This window comes from Pempheris klunzingeri, chromosome 2 (genome assembly GCF_042242105.1).
Source record: "Pempheris klunzingeri isolate RE-2024b chromosome 2, fPemKlu1.hap1, whole genome shotgun sequence".
Taxonomy (NCBI): Eukaryota; Metazoa; Chordata; class Actinopteri; order Acropomatiformes; family Pempheridae; genus Pempheris; species Pempheris klunzingeri.
The window spans coordinates 22624965-22643254 of NC_092013.1; the positions used below are offsets into that span (position 1 = coordinate 22624965).

Sequence of the window (18290 nt, forward strand, 5' to 3'; positions counted from 1 at the left end):
GTGTACTTACACTCACTGCCAGAATGGGAAGAGTAAAGTTCAAACAAAGCCTTTTTAGTTTATTCAAAAGATGCATTCAAAACCCGACATATTTTAGCTACGGTAATGCTTAGATAATATATATTGTTTCATGCATTATTCATACAACAGCAGTTACATAGTTTCTCTTTGAAAGAGCCAGGGATAGAAACCTGATCTTCTGACTGGTGGATGACCTGCTGTACCTCTGAGCCACAGCCTCTGAATAAAAGATCTCAGTACATTTTCTTTCCTCAATCAAGCATTTGGAGTGACTTGCAGGCAATTAGTATTTTAAACTGAGACACACTGCCTGCAGATCATTCATTTCATGATCTAAATGAATGATATTGCATCACCTGAATTTTTTCTTTTCCCTGTTGTAGAGCGTGGGAAGGTGAGAGATGTTTTTGAGATTGCCAGTGGTTGAGGAATCTGATCTGTTTCTGTTGCCTGGTTTCCTGCTTCATTCCTCTCATATCTTGAATTCCTCTGCTGTGATTGACAGTTCTGGTGCACCGTTAGATCACCGTTTACATTAAAGACTATGACAATGCAGCTTCCTGTCGACAGAGTGTTTCTGTCATGAGTTAATAGAATGAATGAACAGGAAACACTCTAGTACCCCCTTTTGGCAGCTTAAAGAAAGACCCTGCTCATCGGCTGTTTAAACTGAAACCAATATGGGTCTAATTTCTCTGAAATGCTTGTTTTCAAAGTAGTGAAGTGAAGAAGAATGAATATTTTGCACCTTCAAATCCGACACTGGTAGACACTTGTATTTTGCTCCAACTCTGCTGTTCTATTAAAATAGTAAATTTACCGTGTTAAAACTGTCTGTGTGTGTGTATGTTTATTTATTCATTCAGGTGACGTCAGTGTGGGCATCAAGTGTGAAGCCAATATGGTTGGAGACAAAGAGGCCGATGTGGACTTTGACATCATCCCCAATGCCAACGACACCTTCACCGTCAAATACGTGCCTCCTGCTGCAGGAAGACTCACAGTTAAAGTCCTGTTCACCGACAAGGTAGACATACAGACGCAAATACACACACACACACACACACACACACAATCAGTCAGTCACTCACAGCCGAAAGGTTTCCAGGTTTTAGTCTCTGGATAGATCTGTGAAGGTGTTAGTGGAGATGATGAACATCTAATGTGCTTTGTTCTGATGGTGAATTTTTCCACACAGGAAGTCCCACAGAGCCCCTTTAATGTCAAAGTTGATCCTTCCCATGATGCATCTAAGGTTAAAGCAGACGGCCCCGGATTGGCTCGCACTGGTGAGACACACACACACAATCAGTTAATCAGAGTTAGTTTATTTGTAATTCTATTAAAGTGTCCATGCCTGCGTGTGTTCCTGGCTGACTGTTGTCTCTCTCTACCTGTCCAGGTATTGAAAGCGGTAAGCCGACTCATTTCACAGTGTTGACGAAAGGAGCTGGAAAAGCACCGCTGGATGTTTCCTTCTCCTCCCCCGTCAAAGACTTTGACATCATTGACAACTACGACTACTCCCAGACTGTCAAATACACACCTGCACAACAGGTATGTCAAATATGCACCCATTCAAAAGGTGCACGATTCAGATGTGCATCAAATGAACAGCAGTGCGTGAAGTTGGTTAACAGATAGGCAATAAATATGCACCTGTTCAATAGGTACGTTAAATTCTCTCCACAGGGCAGAGCTGTCAACATAGTCAGTGACTCATCTCCAGTCTTCTTACCAAGTACTAAATGGATAACCATTGATTCTGCATATTGTCTGCAGGGGGAGATGACGATTGTGGTGAAGTTTGGAGGAGATCCAATCGCCAAGAGCCCATTCACAGTCGGAGTTGCTGCCCCGCTGGATCTGAACAAAGTCACCGTGGACAACTTGGAAGGAAGTAAGAAATCCTCTGTGTCCAGTCAGCTTTCTGTCCAACTGTGAAGTGACTTGTTCACGCTTTTCAACAATTTAAACGTTTAAGTTTCTCTCAGTGAATACATTTTCATGACAACAACTATCCACCAGGAAAGAAGAAACTCTTCATCATTTACAAAATTTAGTTTGGTTTGAGTCCTCTCCAGGACTTTGGAAGTGCATTGATATCACATTACTGTTAAATTGATAAATGTCTTTCAGGGGCAGAAGTCCATCAGGAACAACAATTTATGGTGGACACCAAAGGTGCAGGAGGTCAAGGTCAGCTGGAGGTGGCAGTGGTGAGTGTCAGGGAATATTTTTTTTATTTCTTACATTTCTCTCTTTGATCATTGTAAGCTTGTTTGTAGGATTGCTGATTTGTTGGTTGTTGGTTTGTTTTTCACAGGATTAATTTACTAAATGAAAAAGACAGAATATGATTTATGTAAGTGTGTGTGTTACTAGCTGAGTCCCAGCCAGAGGGCGGTACCCTGTAAAGTGGAGCCTCAGCCTGGTAAAGCAGGCGTCAGTCTTGTCCGTTACACCCCCACGGAGGAGGGAGTCCACGCTGTCAATGTGTCTTACGACGGACACCCCGTCCCTGGGAGCCCCTTCCCTGTTGAGGCCCAGCTGCCTCCAGATCCAAGCAAGGTAACATTGGTATACATTGGATACTTCAGGTGGTCTTAAGAAGGTATTGAAACAGGGTTGTAAAGAACTTAATATATCTATTATTTTCTGTTCAGTATAGTTGTTGCTCCTTTTGGTTTCTTTTTTTAAATATTTTTTTTTTATTGAGTGGCAACAGGTAGTCTTACAAAAACAAAAGATGCTCGGACAACTAAGGCCTATGTGTATATGAGTCTTGATGGCAATTATTTATGAAGACAAGCATGGAAATAGAAAAACAAAAAATGAGGAACATGAAATTAATGAAAATAACAACATCAACAAAAAACATGAAAGTAATAACTGAAAATACAGTAAAAGTGGCCGCATGGCAACATTATCCTCCCCTGTCGCTCCCCCCACCAGGTGAAGGCGTTCGGTCCCGGTCTGAAGGGAGGTTTGGTGGGAAACCCGGCAGAGTTCACCATTGACACCAAGGGCGCCGGCACCGGAGGTTTAGGGCTGACGGTGGAGGGGCCGACCGAGGCCAAGATCGAGTGTTCGGATAACGGTGACGGGACGTGTTCTGTCTCCTACCTGCCCACTGAGCCTGGAGACTACCTGGTTAACATCCTGTTTGAGGAGGTCCACATTCCAGGTTCACCGTTCAAAGCCGACATCCAGATGCCCTTTGACCCCACTAAGGTGGTGGCATCGGGGTCAGGCCTGAAAAGAGCCAAGGTGAAGTTCTGTAGAGGAAGGAGCTGAAGCTACAAATTACACTTTTTAGAAACCTGATGACACATAAAGCAGTTTAAATCAGTTCCCTGATGGATTTTAATGTTGATGTGTTTTGTTTCGCTGCGACAACTAAACTTTGCAGGTTAAATGTGTCCATTTTTAATTTAAAGACTGATCCAGCTTGTTGTGCCTGTGCAGGTCGGAGAGACCAGTGTGGTGAATGTGGACTGTTCACGGGCTGGACCAGGACAACTCAGCCTGGAAGCCATACCAGAAACCCCCCCGACCAGTCCCACTGGCTCAGGTAACACCACAGTGTAGACATTATTAGCTGCAAATAAACATACTGCTGGTTGTGCATCTTTTAGCCCATTGACTGCCAGTGACATACTCATACACCTTTCAAATTATCCATTAGTTTTTAGCTGTATTTCATTTGTTTCATGCAGAGACTTGAAACATGATGCCAATAGATAGTCCACCAGTCAACATCAAAATCTTTACAGACCGCACTTGTATCTGCCCATCAAATAAAAGGCTTCAACAATTTTGGTTGCTTCTGTTCCACATTACAAAACACCTACCAGCAGCTGTAAAGCTCACTAAGTAACAAGGTTGTATGTTTGTTTGATTTGTTCAAAAACCAAAGTGTAAAATCGATTTTCATTTTACGAGGGGCTGTGTGATGGACTATTTCTTGGCCAGGTTGTAACATTTTGTGGTCTGACAGTCTGACAAACAACCCCTGTAAACCCCTGTTTTTTGTGCTTCCAGCAGAAGGATTAAACAAACACAACATGTTAATTCATGAGTTTGTGAGGTGGCAGAACTGTAGGTGGATTTTGTTACTGTTGTTCACAGCGAACCGAGCTGTTTCCTCTTGTGTCCAGTCTTTATGTTAAACTAAGTGGCTGTTTTATGTGGACAGATATGACACATCTTCCACACTGAAATGCTACTAATAAGTAAAAAAGGTGGATTTAATTGTCTGACTGCACATGATTTTCATTATAATCAAGTCTGGAAAGGTCTTGTAGTTTTCCTGCAGGTCTCACAAAGCACTGAGGATATATGAACGGTGTGCACAAAGAAGGGCTCACATTCACGATAATCAGACAATGTCCAGTTCCGTGATGGAAATGTAAAATGTAGATTGATTGTTTCAGGTCTGAAAGCGAAGACAGAGGTGGTGGACAACAAAGACGGGACTTACACAGTGACCTACGTCCCCCTGACCTCCGGCATGTACACCCTGCTGCTGAAGTATGGTGGCAAGGCCGTCCCTGGATTTCCTGCCAAGGTGATGGTGGATCCTGCCGTCGACACCTCCAAGGTCAAAGTGTTTGGACCTGGGGTGGAGGGACAAGGTGCGGTATGGTCCATCAGTGTTAAAAATATTGCTTAATGTTACATTTCGTTTATTTGAACACCAGTTTTAACATTTTAACACTTGTTTAAGGAAAGACAGAACAACATTGTTTAACAATCCAGAGTATATCCACGTATCATTAGAAAAGCACTAAATCCAACTGGCTCATTTAGATTATTTAACTCTAGGTCATGCAACATAACATTCACATATCATAGCCTTTTAAGTTTATAGAATGAGGTACTCTGGGTTAGTATTGCACTTCCATAGAATTAGCTTACAATGATTTATGAGAGACAGATTACAAAAAAGAATGGTCAAACCCAGAGGCGGCGCAATGTAGGATTTCTGTTATAAATCCACATTCTCAAAGCCCCAAGCCGAGGATACCCTCAATGACATGACTATGGCATCACCAGTTTTATTTTCACAGAAGACGAGCAATGACACAATGACCAGTAAAGTGTTCTCTTTGCTAAAAATGTCCCTTTAAACATGCGTTCCTTCTCCGTCTCTCCTCCAGCTGTTTTCAGAGAAGCTACCACGGCGTTCACGGTGGACGCCCGTCCTCTGACCCGACGAGGAGGAGACCACGTGAAGGCGGAGGTCAGGAACCCGTCCGGGGCGCTGACGGACTGTGAGGTTACCGACAATGCCGACGGGACGTACGGCGTCGAGTACACTCCTTTCGAGAACGGTAACAGAACGGCTTCATCTGTGTGTTTTAAGATGTAAAAACACGAATCATAAAGGTGTAACCAAACTACTTTACTGCAGTCCACAACTGCATGCTGTGTTATCCTGTCACTTTCATCAGCCGCCGTCTGTCTTGTGTATTTCAGGTGTCCACAGTGTCCAGGTTCTGTATGACGACACACCGGTCCCTAAGAGCCCTTTCAGGGTTTCTGTGTCAGAGGGATGTGACCCCAGCAGGGTGGTGGCTTCTGGCCCCGGGCTCCAACAAGCCCTGACTGACAAGCCCAACAATTTCAACATCATCACCAGGTAGTGTTGGTTGCAAAAGGCGGTGACTGTTTGAAGGCAATTACTCTGCAGATGAATGTCAGTTCGTGTCACATTTTGTTGCAATGAAAAATATTCTGACTTCATTCAAAACTATTGCTGATTTTGGGTGTATTGCTCCTTTACCAGAGGGGCAGGTATTGGTGGACTGGGCATCACTGTGGAGGGTCCATCAGAGTCGAAGATGTCTTGCAAAGACAACAAAGATGGCAGCTGCAGCGTGGAGTACGTTCCCTACACCCCCGGCCTCTATGACGTCAACATCACCTACGGAGGAGAGCACATCCCTGGTGAGATGAGAGTTTTTATTTTAATGCAGTTTTTAATCCGTGTCTTGCTCCCGATTTATGGCATTACAAGGCTTTATGATTGGCAGGATTGTTTGGTCGGTTGTTTGATCTGTTGGAGCAGTCAGCTCCAAGCCCATTGACAAATCTTTAAAAATGTCTCACAAATAGTTTCATTTTGAAAAAGGTGTGTTCAGTTCAGTAAACATGTGATCCAGTGCAACAGTGTGGCTCATTGATGTGTTTAATGACACCATGAGAATGAATTCTAATTATAGCAAGATTTAGTAATAATCTAATCAACTGATTGTCATCAGCAACAGAGATCCATACACACATCCTCACGTCTGTTTATTTCCTAAAGGCTAAAACCAGTAATGTTAATTTCCTCATAACATTTTGTTGCCTTCACTCTCATTTCCGCCTATAAAAAAAACACTGATGTTAAAGATGTGGTTAATGTTTTTCACTTATTGTTAAGATTTTATTGGCTGATAAAAGACGGGCCGAATGTTTTAGTTTAATGCTTTAAAGATGTGGTCGAAGTTAAAAAGCTGCAGCGCAGTTTAATGGACTTTGCTAAGGAAAAGCTCAGCATGTTTCCTTGTTTGACACCTTTCATAGGCGTCAGTTGAAGGCACAGAAAGATTATTAAGAGGGTAACACCAGGATAAGCTTTATAGAGCTGTTGCAGTCAGCCAATCGTTTGGCTTCATGCGTTAGTAAGAAAGAGTTTGAGGATCAGAGGTCAGTGATACATAGGCAGATTAAGGCAGACACTAGCAACACGTGATTATTTTCATTATTGATTGTTCTGTCAGTTATCTAATCAATAGAACAGATCGAGCACTACATGATAGAAATATCTAAATGTTTTTTAGTTTCTTGTGGCAACAATTTGACAAATTCTTCCCCAAGTTACCTTGTTTGAGGATATGGATCTTGGAATGATCTTTGGATGGAAGTGCTTTCTTTGAACAGTTAAATTTAGTTAGTCTTTGTTAGAGGGAGAGGGGACGACTGGAGCTCGCTAATCAGCAAATATCTGCAACTTTTTCACAAATGTACTTTACCTAATTTAGCCGTTTTTGTCTGCCAAATCAAAACGCTTTGTTAGACAGCTGTGGAAACACAAGATTCTGTTCAAAGACAAACTTTTGCTGTTATTTTTACTATGTTTATGACCAAACTGAACCTGGTGGCCTGGTGGGAGGATCAAAGGTCAGGAAAGGTCAGGGGATCAAAGTCGGTGGGATTCATCCACTGGGGACCATGAATGTCTGTATATTTCATGGCCATCCATCCAATAATTGTTGAGATATTTTGGTCTGGATCACAGAGGTGGACCAACCAGTGTTGTCACCTCTAAAACCACAACACTGGTGTGACCAAGATTAGATGAAAATCTTAATATTAAAACACTAAATAAAAAAAAAAAAATCAACAAAATGTATTCCTTTTGTTTTTGTGACTTCCAGGAAGTCCTTTCAAGGTCCCAGTGAAGGATGTGGTGGACGCCAGTAAGGTCAAGGTGTCTGGTCCGGGTGTGGGGTCAGGTGTCCGGGCTAATATCCCACAATCCTTCACGGTGGACTGTCAGAAGGCGGGCGTGGCCCCGCTGGCCGTGGCCATCACTGCGCCTAAAGGCGTAGCAGTGCCTGTGGAGGTGACGGACAACGGGGACGGGACTCATTTGGTGTCCTACACTCCGTCTGTGGAGGGACCACACACTGTAGCTGTCAAGTACGCAGAGGAGGACGTCCCCCGCAGGTACAGGGCAGCACTGCTAATGTCTCCTTCAGGAGTCAGCTGATCATTGTTGAGGCAAAATCAAATCAAATTTAAAATTTTGTCGAAAAATAAATGTCTAGTTTTTGCTCTTACTAACTTCTTTTGACACAGCAGAGGGAGTCTCAGCAATTCTTTGTGTTGTAGCATAATAATCTCTAAAATCTGAATATTTCCCCAAATGTAATTTGAAATTTGAAGTGTCAATGTCAGTCTGTAATGATAATTGAATTCAAAACTCACCGTTTTAAATGCATGAAAATTCGAGCAGCGTGTGTAATAAGTGTGTCTGTGGTCTCTTTAGTCCCTTCAAGTTTCGGGTTCTGCCCACTCACGATGCCAGTAAAGTGCGAGCCAGCGGCCCTGGGCTCACCAGTGGCGTTCCTGCCAGCTTCCCAGTCGAGTTCAACATCGACGCCAAGGACGCTGGCCAGGGCCAACTGAGCGTGCTCATCACCGTCAGTAACACACACACACACACACACACACACACACATTCATAATTATACGCACACCTGGATGAAAACATTACACTTAAACGATCTGTCCTGTCTTTCTTCCTCTCTGTCCTCTCCTTCTACTTCAGGACCAGGATGGTAAACCTAAGCAGCCCAGTATCCATGACAACGGTGACGGTACATACCGGGTGTCTTATATCCCAGACCGTGCAGGCCGCTATACCATCGTTATAAAGTACGGTGGTGACGACATCCCCACCTCGCCTTATAGGGTCCGCGCCACGGCAACCGGAGATGCCAGCAAGTGCACCGTCACCGGTATGTGACCACTGATGAAACGTCTCACAGAAAACATGAATGAATAAAAATGTAAACATTTAAAACAGCATTATACCAACTCTAATAAAATGTCCTCCACTCAGGTCCTGGTGTGGGCCCCACGGTGGCCATTGGTGAGGAACTGGGCCTGGTGGTGAACGCTAAAGGTGCTGGGAAGGGGAAGGTGAGCTGCGTGGTGGTTCAGCCCGACGGCAGCGAGGTGGAGGCCGAGGTGCTGGAGAACGAGGATGGCACCTTCGACATCTTCTACACCGCCCCGGCACCTGGGAACTACGTCATCTACGTCCGCTTTGGAGGGGAAAACATCCCACGAAGTCCCTTCAAAGTCATGGTGAGGGAAGGAGGCAGACTGATTAGGAATCCTATATGGGTTCCCATAGGCCCAGTTGTTCATCTGCTGCAGGTTTGCGCAGAAGAGCATCCCAAAGGCATGGTGACAGATGGAGATCTCATTTCATCTCCTCATCTACACATCTTGTATATGCAGCTTCATATTCTTGTCATTCCAGGCCACCGTAGTTTATGTCAGCATCAACACATCTGTTATATGTATGTGTGTGTGTGTGTTTGTATGTTGGACTTTACCAAACTCACTCAAATCACTACACATAAATCACACATATGTCATTTATTCCATCACTGGACACGAGCGAGCAGAAGAAGTCTGGCTACAGCAGCCATCATGTGCTGATCTGGGGTTAAAATTGTAAAAAACTTTTTTCAAAGTTGACAGGCGTCAACTGACAGTTGTAGGTATCAAGAAGCTGCTGCTTTGTGTGTGTGTGTGTGTGTGTGTGTGTGTGTGTGCTCAGGTGTTAACCCTTACTATCATGTCTTCAGGCTACTGATGAGGTACCCATGAAGCAGGAGCAGACGTCTCTACAGCAACAGGCCTGCCCCCCCGGAGCTGGCTTCCAGCCCTGGGTACCCCCAACACACACGCACGCATCCTCACACACACGTACAGACATATAAATTTTCATACGCACATTTAAAAACACAAACAAGCTTAGTTTCTGTGTATGCACACACTAAACACGCCATGTACTGTAAGTACACAACACACACGCACACAGCTTCTCTCTTGCAGGTGAATGGCTGCTGGTTAAAACCTGACCCCTCTCTCTCTCTCTCTGTTTCTCTCCATTCTAAAGTGTACTCGCTTGACCGCTTTGCCACTTCCATGTCATCACTTCTCTTTTTGTCTCAGCCAATGGGATCGCAGCAAACATCTAACAACATTACATGAATAATCAAACTCAGGTGTTTGTGAGAAGGAGTTGCTATGGTTACGGGTGCTTAAGAATTATTTTTTTTCTCCAGGGGGTTTCTTGTGGTGGTTTCTCTCCTCTTCCTCAGCTCCTCAGTGCACTCTTCATTGCTGTGGCTGCATCACAGAGTCACCCTCATCACACTCTTCTTCCTCCGTTCTTCCTGCTCCATCGCACTACACTTCCCAGGATGCCCTAGTGTGGGCGGGGCTTGGATGCAGCAGCAGCATGTTTCTAATGCAGGTCGCTGATAAGGAGAGGAAGCTGTTTTTAGTGTAAATAGACTTAAACTCTGTCTGTCTGTGTTCTCCAGGTGACATCTGACAACTACAAGCCAATCAGCAACAGCGTAAATGGAAGCGGCTTTAGACCGTTCGACATGGTGATTCCTTTCTCCTTCAGGAAGGGAGAAATCACTGGTGAGAGAGGAACTGATGAGCCGAAGGAATTCATTTTGTCTGCTGAGTCTGCCCAAGTCACTTTTACATGAAAAAAACGTACAAATCTTAATAAGACCTGTAACACGAAGTCTCCTCTCCTTTAAATCTGAAACATATCATCAAAAAACTGCCTCTAAAGAATAAATCTCATCTCTGTGAGGCTTGTCCAACAAGTTTGGCATCTTCTGCACCTCATTTTTTCAGACAAGAATGAGCTTATTAGTGCCCCCTGAGCAGCTGTTTGAGGTCCATACTTTGAGCTAAATGCTAGTGCTAGCATAAGAACCTATTCGCATGAACATTGCTAACATGCTGAAGCAAGGATTGCATTCACCATGTTAATTTAGCATGTTAGCATGCTAATGTTCAATAAATGAATGCACAGCTGAGGCTGATCAGAGTGTCTGCGGTTTTACAGGTATTTGGTCATGAACTAAAATAATGTACAAGTAAACCTTTTGAGCAGATGATGGTGCTAGAAGAGAGGTTATGGGATCTTATAACTTATTCTGAGGGGAAGGTGAAAGTACAACATTTCGTGGCAATCCATCTAATCCGTCTGATATTTTACTCAAAACCACAAATGTCAACCTCATAGTGGTGCTAGAGGAAAAGTCAGAGGATCACCAAAGTCTGTATGGTGGTTTGTGTCAATCCATCCAATAGTTGTAGAGGTGTTTCAGTCTGGAACTAAAGGGTGGACAGACTGACCGACACTGAGATCCAAAAAAAAACATGCCACAAGGGGCAGTAAATAGACTGTATGAAAAACATACATTAACCATAATGTTTAATTATAAATCACAGGATAGCAACAGAAAATTAGAAATATGAAAAGAATTTGTACATCATCTCTAAACTCTCTGACTCTCTCTCAGGTGAGGTGCTGATGCCTTCAGGCAAATCAGCTCAGCCGCTGATCTCCGACAACCTGGATGGGACAGTCACTGTGCAGTACTCACCCACTGAGGCCGGCCTGCACGAGATGCACATCAAATACAACGGCACACACATCCCAGGTGAGTAGTGTGGTTTGTTCATGTTTGTTATTTTAAAAAAATAGTGTGTGTGTTTGTGTGTGTCAGGAATATGCAGAAGAAAATCATTAACCACACCCTGACAATCTGTGTGTGTGTGTGGTTGATGTCACTGTTACAGCTTTAATATGCAGTAAATGGCCAATAGTATGTGGACACCTGCCGTTCTGCCATAAGTGACATTAGAACGAGGCTGGAAGAGCGCTAAGTAGCCCAAACCAGGAAAACCGGGCCTAGACAGTGAAGTGTGTGGGCTGGCTCCTAAATGAGATTTTGGTCTCATCCTGTAGTTTTAATGGATTTCATTGTGTTGACTGTGTGTGTGTGTGTGTGTGTGTGTGTGTGTGTGTGTGTTTCAGAGTCTCCTCTTCAGTTCTATGTGAACCACGCCAGTAGTCCCAATGTCACAGCCTATGGCCCCGGACTGAGCTACGGTGTCGCCAACAAGTTGGCCACGTTCACCGTCTTCACCGATGACGCCTCTGAAGGTACGGTAGCTACAGGGGTCATTCCATTGGTTATTCATAACATATGTGAACCTGAATTTCCAATGATATCAAAGACAGGAAAATACTTACATTGAAGAAACTGGAACTGATCAATGTTTTATCTTGATAATGAGTTGTTGTTGATAATTTTTCTGTCTGACAAATGGACTAATTGTTTCAGCACTTGGTAGAACAACTGTAGTGTTAGTAGTATTTGTAGCAGCAGCTGCAGTGACGGTGTTTGCAGTAGTAGTGTTTGTAATGTAGCAGTAAACTTTTACTGGTAAATCACGAGTTGTTACAATAGTATTTGCATAGAAGCAGCATATTAATGTTTTGGGACAAAGGTTTTATATTTGTGTAGTTTGAAGTAAATAAATGATAACATCCCTTTTCACATATACTCACTTGGTTCGTCTGTCTGTCCAGGGGGCCTAGACTTGGCCATCGAGGGTCCATCTAAAGCAGATATCAGCTGTGTGGACAACAAGGACGGGACGTGCAGCGTCAGCTACCTGCCCACTCTCCCCGGAGACTACAACATTCTGGTCAAATACAACAACGATCACATTGCTGGCAGCCCGTTCACCGCCAGGATCACCAGTGAGGCTCCAACACACACACACACACACACACACACACACACACACACAGACGTTGAACAGGCAGACTATCAATGGTCAACAATCACAAACCTTCACTGGAGCACTGGAGACCAAATCCGTAATAAGAAGGCTTTTATCCTCCTCGTCAGTTGAATATTGTCATTGTCTGTTTTACATAGCAGCATCGCTCAAAAGCCAGTGAGTAAAAGGTTTTGGTCCAGATTCAGATGTGAATCCAGGATTTCTTCAAAGACTTCTTAACATGAGGTTTAGGGTTTTACGCCAGTTTGGGGGAAATAAATAGGTAAATAAAATCAAACCCCAGAGGTGATACTGCACCCAAACTCTTTAACAACAAACATAAACATGAAACATTTTGTGTTGACAAAAAAGGTAAAAAAAAGTAACAGTGCACAATAAGACCAGGGACACACTGTCTACCTGAGGAGCACACGTTCTTAGCGTCCATGTTAACAGGTTAGAGCAGCAGTGTGGCCAACCCCTACACAACTAATGCTCATTTGATCATACATTTTTAGAGCCTTGAATTTCAGAAACATTGTGTCGAAAAACGTAGTTTTAAATTTAATTGGTGGGGGAGGTAGAAGCAAACATATCGTATCATAGTTTATCACATCTGCTAAACTCAGGCTGTACATAGGGAGGAGGTGAAGTCTCATAAAAGGCAGGTTTAAGTTCATAAAAGTTTATAATGACAGTTAAGCTGTAACAGCTGGGTTCAGCTACATGTCCACAGTGGTGTCTTACGTGTGTGTGTGTGTGTGTGTGCGTGTGTGTGTGTGTGTGTTTCAGAGGACAACCAGCGGCGCTCTCAGGTCAAACTGGGCTCTGCAGCAGATTTCTCTCTGGACATTAATGAGACAGATCTGAGCAAGCTGACCGCCAGCATCAAGGCACCATCCGGCCGTGACGAGCCCTGCCTGCTAAAGAGAATGGCCAACAACCACATCGGTAACACACACACACACACACACACACGTGCATGCTCTAGAGTTGATAACAAAGTTATTGTAACTATGTGTTAATTTGAATGTTTATTCCTTCACTTTGTCTAACCCAGTGTTTCTGTGGGGCGCAACCCCCCCCCCCAGGGGTTTTTCGGTCGGGAAAATGTAGCACACAGAAAAAATGTTTGACGTCAGACGACTCAGACTCATTTTCGGGTGACACACCAAACAAAAACGCCTCTATGGTGATTTGACAGAGAGAGAGCCAGTCCAGGTTTGCAAAATGGATAAATATATCACAGGATCGAAAATTAAAACAGGAGACGCTTCAGATTCAAAGACGACAAAGTGGGACGATGCTAACGTAGATACCTGATACCTTTTTTGTTGCACATATTGAACTTTCTTTATTGTTGTGAGGGCAGTGATACAGTGACCTGAGCTGGAAATTTAAAGGGAGGCCTGACAGAAAAAGTTAAAAAAACAGAAAATCTTCATCTCCATCCTCCCCCTCCACTACTTCACATTGTCCTCCATTTTACTTTTGTCCATTTTCCCACTGCATACGTCTCTTCCTTTTCCACCTTCAATTCCCTTAAAATTGTCCCTCTCCTACTCCCAGGTATCTCCTTCATCCCCCGTGAGGTGGGTGAGCACCAGGTCAGCATCCTGAAGAACGGCCATCACGTCACCAACAGTCCCATCACCATCATGGTCGTCCAGTCTGAGATCGGCGACGCCAGCCAAGTCAAAGTTCATGGCGACGGACTCGTCCAGGGAACCACCTTCAACAACTCCAGCTTTGTGGTCGACACGCGGGAAGCTGGTCAGTATGCAGGCCTTTGATATTCAAATGTATTCCTTGTCATGCTAGCAGCATCACTCTGGATCACAATGTCTGTTTAACAGTTAGTAAACCACTTAAATCCAGACTGAATTATCTCAACAGTCATCAGATTTTGTGCATTCAGTCATGTTCCCCAGAGGATAAATCCCTCAGACCTCAGTCATACACTGACCTTTTTTCTGTAGCGCCACCATTTCATTCACATTTGTGGCTAAGACTGAAATGTTCCTGCCGTTTCGTCTCATCAGGTCAAAGTTTCAATTTGTACAATAAAGGGGTGATTCCTGTCTTTTATCAGTAATATTATTGTATTCATTAAACTACTTTGTCTGTTTCTGCTGTCATCCTGCCAGCTTTACTCACATGTGTTTGCTCATATGTGTTCAGGTTATGGCGGCCTGGCTCTGTCCATCGAAGGCCCCAGTAAGGTGGACATCCAGACGGAGGACATGGAGGATGGAACGTGTGGCGTCACCTACTGTCCTACTGAACCAGGAAACTACATCGTCTCAATCCGCTTCGCTGAGGAACACGTACCAGGTAAAAAACAACATTTTTCTTTTAAAACTCCACTCAGTGATTGTTAATGTTGGAAGAACTGTTGATTCCAAATCCCCTGAAGGCAAAATAATATTTTTGAGCGTGGAAATAACTGCATGTTTCATATGAGGTATTTTAAGGTTTTTTCAAAAATATGGTTGTGACTGTTACAAAAGTGTAGTCTTTTCTATTGTGTCCAGCAGTTAAACTTCGCCATCATGGAATAGGTCTTTTCAGACAAATAACATGAGGCGTGCGTGTTTGTCAACAGGAAGTCCGTTCACAGTGCGGGTGACGGGGGAGGGCCGTATCCGTGAGAGCATCACCCGACGACAGAAGGCAGCGTCTGTTGCCAGCGTGGGGAGTGTGTGTGACCTCAGTCTGAAGATACCAGGTACACACACACACACACACACACACACACTTTCTTACCTTGCTAATCTGAGTCTGTGTCCACACACACCTGGATGACAGATGCAGCAGGTTTTGTCTCATTAATATCCATCACCTGTAAACAGCAGTGAGTGTTTGTTTGTCTGTGAAAAGGCCTTTGGTAAAAGTGAGCAGGTCCTGAACTTGGTGAGACCATCAGTATTCTGTCAGAGCTGCTCCTCCAGTTTCCAATCTGATGCACTGATATTTCCTCTGATTTCTGTCTGTTGTTTCTTACTGCTGCTCTTTTGTCCTCTCTTAATCTCTTCTTTTCCTGTCTTTCTTTCCCTCTCCTTCCATTGTCCCTTTGGCTGTCACATCTCTGCCTTTCTTTTTCCTGTATTCCTTTGCCTTACTTGTTCTTTACCTCCTTTTGCAATAACACATTATCTCCCTCTCCTCCATCATGCCACCCTCTTCTCCTCCTCAGCTTCTCCTTTTTTTCCCCTCTGCCTTCCGTCCCTGTCTCCGATCATCCTGTCCTCGTCCTTCTCTCTCCTCCTCCCCCCTTTCATCCTCTTCCTCCAGTGAGCTGGTTCCTCCTGGTGTTGTCTCGGCAGCTCCTCTCTCACTCCTCTTCCCGCTCCTACTGCTCCCTCTGGTGGTCTGGAAGACCCAGCGGTCACGGGACTTGTTCCTCTGCCGCTGCCCAGGATCAGAGCCTCTCCCGTGGGCATGTCCGCCTCATCTCCGGCCTCTCCGGCCTAGTGCTGGCAGGGGGGGCAAGGGCAAGGGCAGCGAGGAGCGTTTGGGTCGTTGATGCGCGCTGCTCGGGGGGCGATGCTGGGGTGGAGGGTGCGTTGTAGAGCCCTAGGAAAAATTTTAAAAAATGCTCGGGTTGGCAGCACAAGGTTTGCAACATAACATGCTTTATTAAGTGTGTGTGTGTGTGTCTGGGAGCACAATATCCATTTCCAGCTTTGTTTTGGTTTTAGGGTTGGTTGATACAATAAATATATCACAGTAATAAGTTGGCCGTGCTCTGATATAAGCAACTTACAGTAAAAACCAAGGAAAAGTCTGTTATCAAGTTTTTGTTCCTCTACGAGCCTCCAGAACAGCTTCAGTGCTTCTGGCCATCGACTGGAGGGATGAATGCCATTCTTCCAACAAATAATCTGTCGTTTGGTGTTTCTATGATGGTGGAGAGGGCTGTCAAACACTTCTGTGACTGTGGAAGCCATAGCATCCGAATGCCGTCATTTCCAGTCCCATCAAAGCATTCAGTGAAGAAGCCGTGTTTAAGATTCTCAACTTGTACATTAAGCTTTTTCCTTTAATCTGTCACCTGCCTGTTTGTATCACGATACTGTTTACAATTAGTACTGTGCCGTATAAATCTGAAAACTCCACTATATTCCAGACGAAGTTACTTTTCATTGCACTATATTTGACAACCTTAGTTACTATTTACTTTTTAGATCACAAGTTTAGAGCCTTTACACATTTTTGAAGCTTTGAATGCAAAAGTTTACTGGTAGTACAAAATCTCAGTATGTCTTCCACTCCTGCCATGATAGTAAATCATTTGGATCAGTGAACACAGAAAAAAAGACATGAAAATCTGCGCCTCTCTTTTCAGCGATCGACATGCAGGACGTCACTGCCGAGGTCACTTCCCCCTCTGGAGTCAGTCAGTCTGCCGAGCTGGTCGCCGCGGGGAACGACACCTACTGTGTGCGCTTCGTGCCCACAGAGATGGGTGTGCACAGCGTGAGTGTGAGATACAGGGGTGTGCACGTGCCGGGGAGCCCCTTCCAGTTCACCGTGGGGCCACTGGGAGAAGGCGGGGCCGCCAAGGTCAGAGCAGGAGGTCCGGGACTGGAGGGAGCACAGGCAGGAGAGCCAGGTACACAAACGCACACACACAGTATCCTTTTATTGGGATTTCTAATTGATTATTCCATAGTTTCTAACCCTCACATCAGAGCTACATGCCTGACCTACAAGGACAAGTCCGTGCCACACCCGTGCCTGTGTGCCTTTATCACATCCCTCTGCAGAGAAGGATGAAACTAAAAATCAGTCTTGTTTTTAGTATTGATGCTAGTGTCAAAACAATCGCTGTTATAAAATTGAATCCGTCTCATGTTGTTTTGGACACATGAACACTCTTCTCAGTGCTGCAGTCTCTGCTTCTCTGCTACTTCGTGATCATGATCACCGTGTTCAGAGAATTCACACGATCAACATTCGCCCTTTAGCATTAAAAACTTGTTTTAACATGAGCAATAGATTGTCGGAACATAATAAAAAAATGCTTAATGTTAATGTAATGCTTAATGAATCATCCAGTGGTAATGTGTATTCAGAAGTAGGTGATTAATGATGATCTTGCTTAATAAATCATGACTTGGCTCTGTCGTACATGACGTTACTTAAGCTGCTGTGAATTTTGAGGATTTCTTGCATCTTTCTCTCCCGCCAGCTGAGTTCAGTATCTGGACGAGGGAGGCGGGGGCCGGCGGTCTGGCCATCGCCGTGGAGGGACCCAGCAGGGCTGAGATCTCCTTTGACGACCGCAAAGACGGATCCTGCGGCGTCTCTTACATCGCCCAGGAGCCCGGTAGAGAAAACTCACACAGTTTTAGCCCCAAGATGTGCACTGATAAATCTCTGTCTCTCTCTGAGTCACATTCTCCCCTCCTCCCCTCCAGGTGATTATGAGATTTCAGTGAAGTTTAACGACCAGCACATACCCGACAGCCCCTACCTTGTTCCTGTTGTCGCTCCAGCAAACGACGCTCGCCGCCTCACTGTTACCGGCCTTCAGGTGAGGCATGAGGAGACACCTCCACATCCAGCCTGCCCTGCCTTGCTAAAGGGCTCTGGGGCACAGCTGCATAAAAATGAGATGGCAGGAACAAGGAGAGATGTTCTCTTGTACAGAGCAGATGAACTGGGTGTGAGGGTTCCACTGGTGTGGGTATTTGATCAAACACAGAAAATGCTTCATTTTGAGTCTTGGTTAACATTTAAGGCTTCGTTTCTGTCGAGTGTCATTATAACACCAAGTTTCTAAGTGCTGCTGCTTAAAACACTACTGTACTGAAAGACCCAACTCACTGATTTTAGTGAAATCCCATTTGTAATGTTTTAAAACTCAA

At 44.4% G+C, this 18290-nt stretch overlaps 1 protein-coding gene across 2 annotated transcripts in view; it reads left to right on the forward strand.

Moving 5' to 3' along the window:
• Window positions 1–18290, forward strand: part of flnbl (filamin B, like) — a 62701-nt gene that overhangs the window by 39406 nt on the left and 5005 nt on the right. The window contains exons 17-44 of one of the 2 annotated variants that reach the window (XM_070840207.1): window positions 888–1048; window positions 1220–1310; window positions 1424–1578; window positions 1804–1921; window positions 2161–2240; window positions 2407–2592; window positions 2977–3291; window positions 3490–3595; window positions 4458–4658; window positions 5184–5357; window positions 5503–5665; window positions 5813–5973; window positions 7449–7740; window positions 8063–8216; window positions 8345–8534; window positions 8639–8886; window positions 9396–9479; window positions 10140–10245; window positions 11145–11285; window positions 11663–11791; window positions 12221–12394; window positions 13210–13368; window positions 13987–14190; window positions 14599–14751; window positions 15023–15145; window positions 16766–17032; window positions 17612–17749; window positions 17841–17956. In XM_070840207.1, the coding sequence (XP_070696308.1) occupies window positions 888–1048; window positions 1220–1310; window positions 1424–1578; window positions 1804–1921; window positions 2161–2240; window positions 2407–2592; window positions 2977–3291; window positions 3490–3595; window positions 4458–4658; window positions 5184–5357; window positions 5503–5665; window positions 5813–5973; window positions 7449–7740; window positions 8063–8216; window positions 8345–8534; window positions 8639–8886; window positions 9396–9479; window positions 10140–10245; window positions 11145–11285; window positions 11663–11791; window positions 12221–12394; window positions 13210–13368; window positions 13987–14190; window positions 14599–14751; window positions 15023–15145; window positions 16766–17032; window positions 17612–17749; window positions 17841–17956 (4589 nt within the window). The remainder of the gene's footprint in view (window positions 1–887; window positions 1049–1219; window positions 1311–1423; window positions 1579–1803; window positions 1922–2160; window positions 2241–2406; window positions 2593–2976; window positions 3292–3489; window positions 3596–4457; window positions 4659–5183; window positions 5358–5502; window positions 5666–5812; window positions 5974–7448; window positions 7741–8062; window positions 8217–8344; window positions 8535–8638; window positions 8887–9395; window positions 9480–10139; window positions 10246–11144; window positions 11286–11662; window positions 11792–12220; window positions 12395–13209; window positions 13369–13986; window positions 14191–14598; window positions 14752–15022; window positions 15146–16765; window positions 17033–17611; window positions 17750–17840; window positions 17957–18290) is intronic. The other variant, XM_070840217.1, reaches the window with a different exon arrangement.